At 37.0% G+C, this 15,385-nt stretch overlaps 1 protein-coding gene across 4 annotated transcripts in view; it reads left to right on the top strand.

Annotated features, from left to right (window-relative positions):
• Positions 1-15,385, top strand: part of cher (filamin A protein cher) — a 170,548-nt gene that overhangs the window by 57,665 nt on the left and 97,498 nt on the right. Inside the window, exon 1 of one of the 4 annotated variants that reach the window (XM_089094874.1) lies at positions 9,261-9,456. The exons of the other annotated variants lie outside the window; for them this stretch is intronic. Coding sequence (XP_088951000.1) covers positions 9,295-9,456 — 162 coding nt within the window. The 5' untranslated portion in view covers positions 9,261-9,294. Of the gene's footprint in view, positions 1-9,260; positions 9,457-15,385 lie in introns of those variants that run through there. 4 annotated transcript variants of the gene reach the window in all.

The raw sequence follows: 15,385 nt of genomic DNA, 5'->3' as shown, positions 1-15,385 counted from the left end.
CTGGTAAATCTGGCTCTCCCTCAATGAAAAGTTCTTACCTTTCAAGGCAAAATCCTCCATAGAGTTCCTCTTATATAAAATACACTCCTCCCTCGTAAAATTCTCTCCAGACAATTTTATTCTCTCTCCCTCCGTACAATGTCTTGCAGAAGATTCAGCCTGAAAAATTCTCCTTAGCATACTTTTATTTGAAAAACCTTTAAAGTTCTAATCGTTTTTTTTTCAATCACTCCAAAATCCCCTCCCGTGAAAACTATTTCCTGGAAATCCAGACACGCTGAAAATTTCCCCCAGAAATTTTCTCCGGAACGTATCCACATGCACAATCTAGTAGGCAAAGAGAAAATAAAATGAATAAAAAAAAATTCTGTCAAATTCCCCTAGTGTAAAATTTTCCCTAGAAAGTTCACACCCAAAAATTTGCCGCCACGCGCAAAACTATCCTCATAGAAACCCGCACCAAGCACAAAATCCCCCCTCCCGAAACATACCTGTATGCTTCCGAATAACAAATACTGTACGTAAACAATCGGCAAATTTTATAACTTAAAGACCTATCCCCTGGGGGGGGGAGGGTGTCAACTCCAAAGGCATAGTTTTGGAACTTTTCATATATGTAGAGCAAAATGGCTATCTCAAAATTTTGGTCGGACGACTTTGGGGAAAAAGGGGACGGGGAAGTATGACAGAACGGTGCTGATCTCCCATTTCCTGGCCCTTCAACTAGGATGTGCAATGGGGGACTGTGGATCATCCTGGGCGGAGGAGGGGGGAGTTACTCTCCAATTTTTTGTAGCTTTAAAAGGGCACTAGCACTTTTAAAATCCGTTTAAATAAGTCTTCTCCCGATATTCTAGGATCATTTGTTTGGTACGATCACCCCTGGGAAAAAGAGAGAAAACAACAAATATATACCCATCCGTGATCTTTCTTCTGACAAAAAATATACAAAATTCCATATTTTCGCAGAGAGGAGCTTGAAGCTTCAACAGTAGGATTATCTGATACGATGAATCTGACGGTGGGATTTTCATTAAGCCTCTTTGGCTTTTATTGGGTGTTTCCCCCCGTTTTGGAAAATCAGGTAAGTTTTCTCAGGCTCGTAGACATTGATGAGAAAAACAAAAAAAACATAGGGAATAACAATTGATAACAATCCCCCCCAGACCCAGGGGATAGGTCTTTAAGTTATAAAATTTGCCGATTGTTTACGTATAGTATTTGTTATTCCTCTCCTCATGAACAGCTGATACAATAGTATCAGCTGATACAGTATGTGTCGTTTGAGTTTGAAGCCCATCAGACATATTTTTTATTGTCATTGCCATTGAAAAGTCAGTCCTAACCAGAAATTTTTACAAGGAAGGTTTTAAATTAATTTTTGGTTTTTAATCTATTTTTCACTAAATAATTTTTAGAAGTGCAATTCCTAGCTTTATCCAAAATTTGAGATTTAAATTTCAAAATCTTTAAAGCCTTTTCAATCCAAATTGAGCAAATGTATGAGGTCCAAACATTTTTCTTGTGCCTCGTTTGAGCAGCACATCTGTTTCTCAACGTTTCACTTTTATAACACAAATATTTGTAAAATGTCACCAAAGGTCAGTTCCCTTTGGAGGGGAGGACCGACTTGAACTTGGATGTCCTATCTTTATCTTCTGTTTGACAAAAAAAAACATTTTTTAACTCGTTATGTTGCCCGAGATAAGCCATTATATAGACCTGGAATCCGGGATTGTTAATTAACAAAAGTATGGGGGGGGGATTTGTTTTGAAATCAGGGGGGAGGGGCAATTTTGTTCAATTTTGTTCAAAGACATTTTTTAATGAAAATAAAACGGATGGTGTTTTTCAAAACCTGGGGAATGGGAAAAAAACTCTGGGGGGACTCTCGTTCCCTCCATTGCCCGGACCCTCGGTTAGTCGTGAGGAAGGTTGTTGAAGAATTGGTTGTGGAGATAAGGGGGAATATGTAATTCAACAGCTTGGTTGAACACAGTAGGTTTTAGGCCTCTGATTGAAGTCAAGGAGCTAAGGCTTTGGACTATAGTTCCGGAGAGTTTGTGTCGATAATCTCGTCGATAAAAAAAAAAAAAATTTATTTTAGAGCCATTTATTCATAAAAAAAGAGATATACAAAAGAATAATTAACAACTAAGCAAAAAAATTACTTATCAAAAGAATAAAGAGTAGCGCATCAAAAAAATTAAATAAAATTCTTAAAAAACCTATTTTCATTATTATGAGACCTACTATAAGTTTAACACGTAAGCTTTGTTCTTTCTAAAATGTAAAATATTTAACAATACTTTTGATAATTCTGCTTATCGCATGCCTTTCTTAAGCTGTACTTTCAAAACTGTAACAGTTATGATTTTTTCCATTCATTCCAAAGAAGTTTTTAACTCTGTCATTTTGTCTCAAATATCAACTCTCTCTCTCTCCACTTATTTTGGGAATTTCCGCATTTTATTCAATAACCTTGGTCGACCTTGGCGAAGCATTTGAATTTGGTCTATAGATTCTGAGCGATATTTGTTGTTCTAGAGGCGGCGTAATTCCTGCTGTGCAAACTTTACATTTGCCAAGGGAAATCCCTGGAAACCTCAACAAAGAAGTGTCACTAAAATATTTTAACTTCCAAATTAATGCTCATTAATTTGCAAATTCTCCATTTTATACCCTGTCGTTAACCCAAAATTTTAGCAAGCTTAACCTAAGAAACTTTTTTCAATTAATGTTCTATAGAACTCAAGCTTTAGTCGAACTAGCGGGGTTGAGTTGCCGTTCCCTCAACCGCTCGTTTTGCATGGCAAATTTGAACTCCTGCTTAATAAGGCTTCAAGAATAACGGCGCATTTCGGGGTATATACTTTCCATAATACAGCAGGCTCTTGATTCGTATGTTTTATTACGTATATTAGGGAGTCTTCCCCCTAATCGATACCTTGCTCTTTACGCCAAAGTTTGAATTTTGTTCGAATCACAAACCCATGAATCACAAAGGCCGGTTAATTAGAATAGATAGCTCTTTTGAAAGTACTAAAAAAAAACTTTAGCGAAAAGGGCGATGTATTGACTATGAGGCGAACCCCCTCATGTACGTAATGGTTTCTGTTTGTCTTATGTTTTAATGTTGCTCCTTACTTTCATTTGAAAAAACTAGTTTTATTTTTAATTAAGTTCTGCTCTTTTTTTAAGTAATACTGCGAAATCCGGTGCCCCCTTCATAGAAATGTCCTTTCCCCCAAGGAAACATCCTCCATGGAAGAATCCTCCCCCGTAACCCCCTCCTCCAACACCTCCCCCGCACCAGAAAAAAATGCCTCCTGAAAACGTCTGTATACTTCCCATTAACCAATACTATATGTAAACAATGGGCAAAGTTCATAACTTCCAGCCCTTCCCCCGGGAACTGTGGAAGATTAAGTCATCCTCAAAGACATATGTTAGATTTTCGACTATGCTGAACAAAATGGCTATCTCAAAATTTCGATTGGGTGACTTTGTTGAAAAATGAGCGTGGGAGGGGGCCAAGTTGCCCTCCATTTTTTTGGTCACTTAAAATGGGGCACTAGAACTTTTAATTTCCGTTCAAATGAGCCCTCTTACGATATTCTAGGACTACTGGATCGATACGATCACCCCTGGGAAAAAAAACCAAATAAACACGCATCCGTGATCTTTCTTCTGACAAAAAATACAAAATTCCACATTTTTGGAGATAGGAGCTTGAAACTTCTGCAGTAGGGTTTTCTGATACACCGAATATGATGGTGTGATTTTCATTAAAGTTCTATGACTTTTTGGGGGTGTTTCCCCCTTTTTTGAAAATAAGGCAAGTTTTCTCAGGCGCGTAACTTTTAGTGGGTAAAACTAAACTTAATGAAACTTATATATTTGAAATCAGCATAAGAATTTGATTCTATTGATGTATCTATGGGTATCAAAATCTCGGTTTTTAGAGTTTCGGTTACTATTAAGCCGGGTCGCTCCTTACTTACAGTTCGTTACTACGAACTGTTTGATTACACCATCAAATTCAGTGCGTCTCAAAACCCTACTGTACAGGTTTCAAGCTCCTATCTGCAAAAATGTGGAATTTTGTATTTTTCGCCAGAAGAAAGATCACGGATGCGTGTTTATTTGTTTTTTGTTTTTTTTTTCAGGGGTGATAGTATCGATCCAGTGGTCCTAGAATATCGCAAGAGGGCTCATTCGAACGGAAGTTTAGTGTTCTAGTGCCCTTTTTAAGTGACCAAAACAATTGGAGGGCAACTAGGCCCCCTCCCACGCTCATTTTTTTCTCAAAGTCACCCAATCAAAATTTTGAGATAGCCATTTTGTCCAGAATAGTCGAAAATCTAATAACTATGTCTTTGAAGATACTTAATCCCCCACAGCCCCCGGGGGAACGGTTGCAAGTTATGAACTTTGTCCATTGTTGACATATAGTTTTTCTAGTGGGGGGGGGGCTCGGGGAAGGGGATTATGAGGGTGGATCTTTGGAGAATGTTTTCATGGGTGAAGGGACATTTCTATGAAGGGGGCGCTGGATTTCCAAGCATTATTTATTATTTTTCATTTAATTATCTTTAAAAACTACTATATCCAGAATAGGAGGGGAGCTTTGACGCCATCTAAATCCATAGTGTACTCTGAGTCCAAATATATCGTTTAAGGCTCTAATTACTCTCCCTCCCCCCCCCCTCAAAAAAAAGAAGGTTAATAACTTTTCACCCAATATTTGATGCGCGAGGATGCAATGCTGTGTGAATGAAATTCTTGATACAAACTGTTTCTAGTAAAATTAAAGACTTGCTGGGGAACCTCCATTTCAAAAAATTCTTTCTCTAAATTGATTATAGTTTATTACTCTGAAGTTACCGAAACAGTAGGAAATCAGCAGATAATCTGTTTTCTGGTTTTCATTACTTAAGAAAAAGAAATATAAAAAGATATAATTTCGAAGCCAATACAAGAAAACTGTCTACTAAATCCATCAAATCCCAACTTTTTTTTATTCATTAATCTGAAACACCTAGTTGAATTTAGATCTACCCATATGGTGTAGCTGTTTTTTCTTTTGCTTTTTCCTTGGGTCTCATTATCTTTAATTTGTCTTTTCCTTACCAAATGATTATTTTTGGCACTTAGGCATTATGTTATAATGACTTTATGCAAAGTCCAAATTATAAACTCCGGCATTTGCGTATTGCATAGGTAGTAGTTATAACATATGACCTATTCCGAAACAATAAACATATTAAGACTGTACAAAATCATCTTATTTACATCCGAGGAATAGACTAGACGTCAGGAGTGGGCACTTCTTACTGAAACAGTTTTATTTATACCCTCCCCCCCCCCAACCTCCAAAAATTCCTGCATACGTACCTGCATCCAAAACTAAATCCCTTTCTTGTAGGCATTTGTGTCTAATACCATTTTAAAATGCACTTTAAAACATTCGTTAGGTGCATATGTTCGGAGGACTCATTCTTATCTGTACCCCTACCCTGAAACATCAATCTTGGAATGGTGTTTCTTATCAAATAGTTCGTGATAACGAACAGTAAGTAAAAAGCGACGCAGCTCAAAAGAAACCAAAACACCACAAAATGATATTTTCATGTCAGCAAGTATAACAAAAGAATCGGCTTATTATGCTGATTCCAAATATATAAGATTCATTAAGCTTAGTGTAACTCTTAAAATGCTACAAGCCTGAGAAAATTTGCCTAATTTTTGGAAAAAGGGGGGAAACACCCTCTAAAAGTAAAAGAATATTCCCGAAAATCACATCATCAGATTCAGCGTAACAGAGAACCCTACTGTAGAGGTATCAAGCTTCCTTCTTTTTTGGAATTTTGTAATTTTTTGCCAAAAGAAAGATATTTGAAATCAGAATTAAAATCTGATTCTTTTGATATATCTACTGGTATCAAAATTCCGTTTTTTAGAGTTTCGGTTACCATTGAGCCGGGTCGCTCCTTACTTACAGTTCGTTACCACGAACTGTTTGATTTTGTATTTTTTTTTTTTTGCCAAAAGAAAGATCACGGCTGCGTGCTTATTTGTTTTTCTTTTTTTCAGGGGTGATTTGACTCTGTCTCACAACTTTTTTTTTTTAAACAATAAAAAACTTTAGCGTAAAGAGCGAGGCGTTGAGGAGGGGACAGCCCCTTTCATATACGGAATAATTTCTATTCGTTTTAAGTTTTAATGTCGCTCCTTACTTTCAGTATTTTTCTTCTGGCAAAAAATACAAAGTTGCGGAATTTTTGCAGATACGAGCTTGAAACCTATGTAATAGGGTTTTCTGATACGCTGAATCTGACGGTGTGATTTTCATTAAAATTCTTTCACTTGTAGGGGATGTTTCCCCCCTCTTTAAAAAATCAGGTAAATTTTCCCAAGCTCGTAGCCTTTGATGAGTAATACTAAACTTAATAAAATTTATATATTTAGAATCAGCATTATAAGCCCATTCTTTTGATACATTTATTGACATCAAAGTTCCGTTTTTAAAAGTTTCGATTACTATTGAGCCGTAACCCTTGTTTTTTATTGTTTTTTATTACGTATATGAGGGGGTTCTCCCCTTAGTCAATGCCCCGCTCTTTATGTTAAAAGCTAAAAAAAAATTTAATTCACAAACCCTTGAATCACAAAACATTTAATTAGAATATATAGCTCTTTTGAAAGCACTAAAAAAAACTGTAGCGTAAAGAGCGTGGTATTGACTTGGGGGAGAACCCCGTCATATACGTAATAATTTCTGTTCGTTTTAAGTTCTAATGTTGCTTCTTACTTTCAGTTGAAAAAACTTTTTTTTTTAAATTTAATTTCTGATCGTTTTTTAAATAATGCTTGGAAATCCGGCGCCCCCTTCATAGAAATGTCCCTTACCCCAAAGAAACATCCTCCACGGAAAGATTCTCCCGAGTAACTCCCTCCTCCAGCCCCCCCCCCCACCAGAAAAAAATATCCTTCCTGAAAATGTGTGTATACTTCCCAATAACCAATACAATATGTAAGCAATGGGCAAAGTTCATAACTTTCAGCCCTCCCCCTGGGGGATTTGAGGGATTAAGTCATCCTAAAAGATATATTTATTAGATTTTCGACTATGCTGAACAAAATGGGTATCTCAAAATTTTAATTGAGTGACTTTGAGAAAATAATGAGCGTGGGAGGGGGCCTAGTTGCCCTCCAGTTTTTTTTGTCACTTAAAAAGGGCACTAGAACTTTTAATTACCGTTCCAATGAGCCCTCCTACGATATTCTAGGACCACTAGGTCACTACGATTACCCCTGGGAAAAAAACAAAAAAAAACAAAAAAAAAACAAATAAACACGCATCCGTGATCTTTCTTCTGGCAAAAAATGGAAAATTCCACATTTTTGTAGTTAGGAGCTTGAAACCACTACAGTAGGGTTCTCTGATACGCTGAATATGATGGTGTGATTTTCATTAGGGTTCTATAACTTTTAGGGGGTCTTTTCCTCTTTTCGAAAATCAGCCAAATTTTCTCAGGCGCGTAACTTTTGATGGGTAAGATTAAACTTGATGAAACTTATATATTTGAAATTGGAATTAAAATCTGATTCTTTTGATGTATCTATTGGTATCAAAATTCCGTTTTTTAGAGTTTCGGTTACCATTGAGCCGGGTCGCTCCTTACTTACAGTTCGTTACCACGAACTGTGTGTTTTTGTATTTTTTTGCCAAAAGAAAGATCACGGCTGCGTGCTTATTTGTATTTCTTTTTTCAGGGGTGATTTTTTCGACCAGTGTTCCTAGAACATCGGGAGATGGCTCATTTGTACAGAAATTAAAAGTTCTATGTCCTTTTTAAGTGACCAAAAATACTGGAGGGCAACTGGTCCCGCTCCCACGTCCCTTTTTTCCTAAAAGTCGTTCGATCAAAATTTTGAGATAGCCATTTTGTTCAGCATAGTTGAAAGGTCCCAAAACTATACCTTTAGATATAACATGACCCCCTCCACAGCCCATGGGGAAGGTCTTTAAGTTATAAAATTTGTCCATTGTTTACATATGGTATTTATTATTTGGAAGCACGTGGCCATTTTTCGGGGAGTGTATTTTGTGCTTGGGGTGGGTTTCCTTGGGGAAGGAAATCATGGGGGTAAACTGTTTAGGGTAAATTTTACACTGGGGGGATTGGGCAGAGTTCCTATATGTATCTTTTTTTATTGGTCTTACTTTCTCTCTGCCTACTCAATTTTGCATTCGGAGATATTCCGGGGAAAATTTTCAGCGTGTTTTGATTTCCAGGGAAAAAACTCATCGAAGGGGGATTTCTGGAGTGATCGGAAAACGATTAGAACTTGAAGTTTCTTTTCAAATGAAAGTATGCTAAGGATAATTTTTCAGGCTGAATCTTCTGCAAGAAATTTCACGGGAGGGGGGAGGGGGTAATTTTCAGCGATGATGGAATTGTCCGGAAGGAATTTTAAGGATGTGTATTTTTCATGAGAGGAACTTTCCACGGAGGAATTTTCCGTGAGGGGAGAAAAATTTTCATAGAGGGTCAGCCGGATTTACCAACATTATTTGAAAAACGATTAGAAAATAAACAAAAAACAAGTTTTTTCAACTGAAAGCAAGGGGTGACATTAAAACTCAAAACGAACAGAAACTATTCCGTATATGAAGGGTTCCCCCTCCTCAATACGTTGTTCTTTACGCTAAAGTTTGACTGTTTGTCCTAATTTTTTAAAAACGACTTTTGAAACATGATGGTCATTTCATTAGAAAGCTTTTTTAAAAGTATTAAAACTTTAGCGTGAAGAGGAAGGTATTGAGTAGGGGAACAGCCCCTTCATACACGGAATAATTCCTGTTCGTTTTGAGTTTTAATGTTGCTCCTTACTTTCGGTTGAAAAACTTGTTTTTTTAATTTATTATTAAAGTTAAAAACGGCAATAAATCTTCTTATTCAATGCTTGTCTTGTGGGTCTGGTCCAATGGCCTCAGAACACTTCATCTATAAATTCCATTCGGTCTGATTTTATTTTTCCAATGTATTAGTAGAATAGGTGTATCAAGAAAATGTATCAAATGATTCATTGTTTTCTTTCTAAAAATGGTGTTAATGCTCAAGGCGGTGCCTCAATTAATTGCCTCATGAAATATTCATATACCTTGTTCAAAGACTAAAAAGGAATAAAGTGATTATAGAATTGTCCATAGACCGGTCTTATTATCAGTTAGTTTAGTCTCTCTGTGTCGAAAACTTGTGTAAAGTCTTTGAATCTCTTGCTGGAATGCCAGTGCCATCTCGCAACCAACGCTTTGTTCGGACGTTGATTTTTGTCCCTCGCCCTGACACAGGGCCGACATTTCCTTTTAAGGAAGCTAGTGAAAATCATGGCTGTAGAATTCGTTGGCCTCCTTGGCCCGACCGTTTCTCCGACGGGGTTCGGAAGGTAGATTGTAGTTTCATATACTATTTTGTTATTTAAATTGCAAGTTACAAATTTAGATTAAAAATAGCTGGGTTGCAAATTTTAAATATTCTCTTATCTACTTTGCAGTAGCTAATATTTCACTGAACTTAACTACTCTAGCTAAAATAGACTGGTAGTTTATTTCTTTTAATTTAGATTAGAATTTTAGTAGTTGTTTTGTGCTGAAATTGTTAACTGAACTTGCCTGCTCTAACTAAAATGGACTACCAGTTTAATTCTTTTAATTTAGATTAGAATTTTAGTAGTTGTTTCGTGCTGAAATTATGGCTCTAAGATTCATTGGCATCTTTTGCCTAATCGTTTTTCCGACGGGATTTGGAAGGTAAATTACACTTTTAGATAATTATTTATTTATATTGCAATTTTTCAGTTGGATTTATATTGCATACTTAGATCGGGATTTTAAAAAATCTGCTATCTATTTAGCAGTAGCAGGAGTGAATCTAGATTAAATCTTGGGGGAGGCCCAATCTAACAAGGGTGCCAATAAGCAAAATCTTGGGGAGGGGGAATATGATAAGGGTGCCAATAATTGCCCAAAACAAGGACTGAGGGCGCAAAAAAAAAAACAAGGACTGAGGGCGCAAAAAAAAAATCATTTCAGTAGTATCTGTTGGCCTTATTGGCCTAATCGTTTCTCCGATGGGATTCAGGAGCTAGATTATGCATTTAAATATTAATTTATTATTTAGACTGCAATCTAGATAGCAAATTAATTTTGCTATTTTCGACAGTTATTTATTCATTTAGTAGCAGCTAGCAATTATTACATTTAATTGCTCTAATAAAAATGATATAATTTTGATAAGTTAGACCGAAAATTTTATAAAAGTTACCGTTTATTAAAAGTCATTTCTCTAGGGTCCGTTGGCCTTCTCGGCCCAATTGTTTCTTCGATGTGATTCAGAAGCTGTGTTGCACTTTTAAATATTCTTTTATTATCTGTATTACAAAATTAGATTACAATTTTAAGCGATCTTTTGTCTACTTAGCAGCTGCAAATACTTATTGTACTTAATTGTTCGGCCTAAAATGGACTAACAATTTAATTTTAATCGACGTTTTTTGCTTAAAAATGTATGTTTTTTTTCTTTTTGTTTGATTGGTAACTCAGTCGTTACATTTAGTCAATGATAATTGAGCACCAAATTAGCAAACAACCATTACGCAATAGTTCAAACGAATTCTTTTTCATTGACAAATTCCAACATCCGGAATTTGCTTTAAACGCTTTTATTTAACTTCTTCGGTCCATGTCCATTCTCGTTGCTCCATTAAGCTGATACATTACAAACTTGTTGATATTCAATAACTATACGAATCAAATAACATTAATCAGACAATTAATTAGTTTTAGCTAATTTGAGATATTTTTCCTCTGTAATATCATCAGACACCGCTAGTCCTTTATAAATTGCCCTTAGTATTTAAAAAATCGCCAAAAAGGGTTAAAAAAAAGAAAAACTATGGAAAGACTTTTTTTAGATTTTATCTCCAAGTGTATATAAGAGTAAAAAAAAACATTGTTGAACTTTTTTCTACTGCTTAGAAAACTGACTTCCTGTGGTCCTACTGTGCTGTAATTTTGTAAACTTTCTCATTTGTGATAAGAACTGATGAATCAATTTATATTCATAATTACTATTACCATATTTATAGACATTTAAACTATATAATTAACTATATTAATGAATATTAATTTTGTATCCATAATTTTCTTTAACACTCTTTATATAGACATTTTAACCCTTCGTTAAATTCTGCTAGTCTTTATAAAATCTCTGAGACCAGCGAAACCTAAAGGAGTAAAATAAGACTGTTAAAAACTACTTGTAGGAACAAAAATTTACCTGCCACGTAGTAAAAGAGAAACGTTTACTGTTATCGGCAAAACCAAGACCGTACCCAGAGGGGAATCTACCCCCCCCCCCCCGAAATATTTGTCTGACTCGTAAAAGCGTAACAAAAATGGATATAAACAAATTTTGTATGCGTTTTTGGAGGTTTTCTTGTGTAACCCCCCTCCTCCCGATTTTTTTTAGTAAAACCCCCTCCGAAAAAAATCCTGGGTATGGCCTTGGGCAAAACAGAAATTTGTTCAAACTAAAAAGGAAAATACAGACTGCTCGTGACAGAACACCGCCCCTGATACTGTCTCGTAAATATGGGGATTTTTTCTTTACCCTCACATTGAAGAAAATCTTGTCGTAGCGATCCTTGGATAGTTGTAGAATATATCCTGACTGCCCCATCCCTTCATTTTCAGTTAAAAAAAATGTAGTTCAGTTGGAGATGAAACCGTAAATGTTCTGTCTTGTTTTTGGGTGATATTACTCATTGATTGTCAATTCTTGTCGATTGAATTCAACTGTCCAATAAGAAACACTCATCTTTGTAAGCAGTATGAGGAGGAGTCTGATTGTAGATTATTTTTATAATACTATCATGGCCATTTGACAGCATACTACTAATATTATTAATGACAACTCATCGCAGAACCGTGCCGCCTAAGATAAACAGAGCTGAACATACGAATCCATCCTGTTCAGAGCTTAAATTTTTACTCCCTCCCAAGAAGTATTTACTTTGTTTAAATTTTATTATGTACGATAACGTCCAAAAGGTGCACAAGCAACGGCTACTCTCAGAGAGCAAATAGGACAGACTTTATTTCATGAAACCAAGTAAAGACGAAGTTTGCAAGATTTGGCAATCTTGGGTTCAGTAAGGGAAGCGAAACTTTCTGCTAAGCTTCCGAATGCTTAAGAGCTAGCAGAGATTGTCAAAAAGGCTTTACCGTTGTCTAAGGGAACTTTAATTCCTTCCCTAAAAATCAATGACAGGACTATCGGGCAAGATCCACTGGCAAAAACTGAAGCTTTTTATAAGCTGTTGGTCGAATTTTCAAATCTGGACGACGGTAAAAAAATTTTCGGTTTCTTGATCTAACCAATATTGTGTTTGATTGTGCAAACTTTACCACCCCTAAAATCCCTCACATTTTAAAGTACCTTGATGTGACCAAATCCACGGTTCCTGACGCATACCTAATATCGTCTAGAAGTTATGCGGTGCGAAATTAGCTGGATGTTTGTCATCGCTCTTCTGGCTGTTTTGTTCGCTCTGGAACCTTTCTGCACACATGGATATCCGCCACGTCATTTCTATACCTTAACCAGATGGCAACCCCACACGGGCAGGCTCCAATAGGACTTTTAGCCCACTCATTGGGAAAGTTTGGGAAAGCATTTCCAGTTATACACGTGGATCAATCATACAATAGATTCAAATGACCTTTTAGGCGAACGCCAATATGAGTTTCACCGCAAAGGTTCAACGCTGGACTTCTTAGTGGTCCAGTACTATGAGTGGATCAAACTTCTTACAAAAGGACACGCCATCAGGCTACTGTCATTAGACATCACTAAAGATTTTGACAATGTATGGCATCGTCACTTACTAAAGAAAGTTTACTTGCATTGTGTTCGCACACGTCTGTTAAAAATGATCAAAGGCTTTCTTTCTGATCGTTCCCTGAGAGTTGTTTTTGACGGTTTCACTTTCCGGGAATATCCAATGAAGGCAGGCGTACCCCAGGGTAGTATCTGACGATTACGCGTAGGATTCCACACTCTTCATTCTCTGCATAAATGATATAGGACACAAACTTGCAAACCTTTTGCATCACTTTGCTGACGACACTACGACAACGTAGCCATCCCAAAACACGATGATCTAATCTTAGCTCCCCTGCTCATGCAGACGAATATTTTGGAAAATGAAAAGTTGTCCGATGTATGGATGGTCAATTTAAACCACCAAACAAAAGATCTGCTGATCTCTCGATTGAAACTGTCATGTATACACCACAACTTCATCTTAACGAATGAAGCCATAAAGAGAGTCAACGAGCTTCGTCTCTTCGGAATTCACTTCTACACATATATCTCTTTGAAAAAACCCCACCTCGATCGCATGAAAAACTCCTATGCAAGAGAGCTAGAGATCACTCTTCGCCCCAAAAAAGCTTTTTACCGCCCGGGCGATCATCCCTCTTTACAAGTCTTGCACCAGACCCATCACCAAGTATGAATGCTCGTGCTTCAAAAACTTATTCACACCCCCTCGAAAGATCCAGAATAAGGTTATTAGTGTATATTAAGTTGTTCCCCATGATTCGGTCCAGTCTTTTAGCGAAATGTATGATACAGCGTCATAGCTGTTTTCTACAAGTAAATAAATTCACTACCTTCACTTGAGCGTTCTCGTATTGTGCCCCCCGTTGTCCAACCGACAAGACAGACAAGAAGGGACATAGCTCAGTCAAGTTATCTTAAGGTTGACACGCCAAGAACAGAGTACTTGAACTGAAACAGCTTCTTCCGCCGTTGCACTTGGATTATAAACGATTTTCCTGGGGATGTTATCCCTAAAATTGTCTGTATCGACTCCTTCAAAAGAAGATTTGACAGTCATCTCAAGCTCGTGTTAGACCGATGTAAACTACTAATGGTAAATCAGATATTTAAGTGTGTCTTGCGTCGCGGAATTAGAAATAACAAAATCCTTCCTACCCCGTCTTGTCTTGTCTTGCAGTAGCAACCGGCGTTTTCCGCCTCACCTACCACCTGATATGTGAAAGTTTGTTCACGACGTTGGAGGATGTCCTCTGGCTCATATGGTCTCATCTGGATAGAGACATTTCCTCAAATTCTGAATGCCTTCGAAATTCATGATAACCCTTAATGATAATAATTATATCATATAATATCATAAATTGGCATAGTCTTTTATCTTTAATTGTCATAATCTCCAATTCTTGTCCCCTCCCCCCTGCCAGTCTCCAGCAAAGTGAACACTTCCAGCTTATTAAGTGTGAGGATTTCATTGTAGCCAATGTTTACTTGCCTACTAAATACAATAATATTGTTTCGGAGCAAAAGTTTGCTATCGCTTGCAAGAGACTCGGAATCTCAATAAAGAAAGTACTAAGGGACGGCTATCCATTAGGGATTTTGAGGGACTTTAACTGTAACATTGAAGACAGCAGCAACTCTCGTGCCCAAGTGCTTCTAAGTTCAATTCCTAATGGATTCAAGCTAGCCACGAAAAACAAGCAATATTCTTTTATAAGTGTTTTCAGTCTATGTCTAAAATCGATCACGCTATTAGATATAATGTTGAGCTACCTACCGTACAGGTAGGACTTGACGGAATATGCTCAGATCATCTGCCCTTTTTTGTCACTATCATATGTACTGTGAATTCTTACCCACCAGAACTTAAAGCAAAGCTCGTATGTGACTGGAAAAAGGTCACCCACCCTTTTTTTCAACGAAAGTGTGACGACGTCCTCAGAAAAATTAAGGTTCCATTTCTTCTGCTCTAGTGGAATGCTGACTTACCTCATAGTGAAATAAGACTGCAATTGAACCTATGCTTCGCTGAAATATGCCACGCTTTAAAAATAGCTGAAAGCCCAGCTGCTCCGAGTGTTGAATTGTGCCGTACATCTCGAGTAAAGGGATGGGCCCAAGACTCCGATTTGGTTAATGCAAAGGCTGCGGCCAAGTTTTGGCTGCAGATTTGGCATGAATGTGACAGGCCTGAAAGTGGTGCAGTCAATAAAATTCGTATTTTTACTAAGCGGAAATTTGCAAAAGAACTGCGTAGACATCGTAGTGCTTTAAAACATGAAACTGTGTCGAAAATCATGGATAATCCTAATCTGATTTGGAATCTGCGTGCAAAGCCTGCTCAGTATAATAATCCAACTTCCAGCATGATTGGTGAGAAAGCATGGGTTGATTATTTTAGTGGGGAATGTGCAACTCCAGACGAGTAAAAAAATCAGAAGTTTTTTGAGTAACTAATTCCACTCCTTACT

The sequence above is a fragment of the Artemia sp. Qi Xiang Cuo genome, chromosome 9, assembly GCF_049724085.1.
Source record: "Artemia sp. Qi Xiang Cuo chromosome 9, ASM4972408v1, whole genome shotgun sequence".
Lineage (NCBI taxonomy): Eukaryota > Metazoa > Arthropoda > Branchiopoda > Anostraca > Artemiidae > Artemia > Artemia sp. Qi Xiang Cuo.
This window is presented reverse-complemented; position numbering and strand designations above follow the sequence as displayed.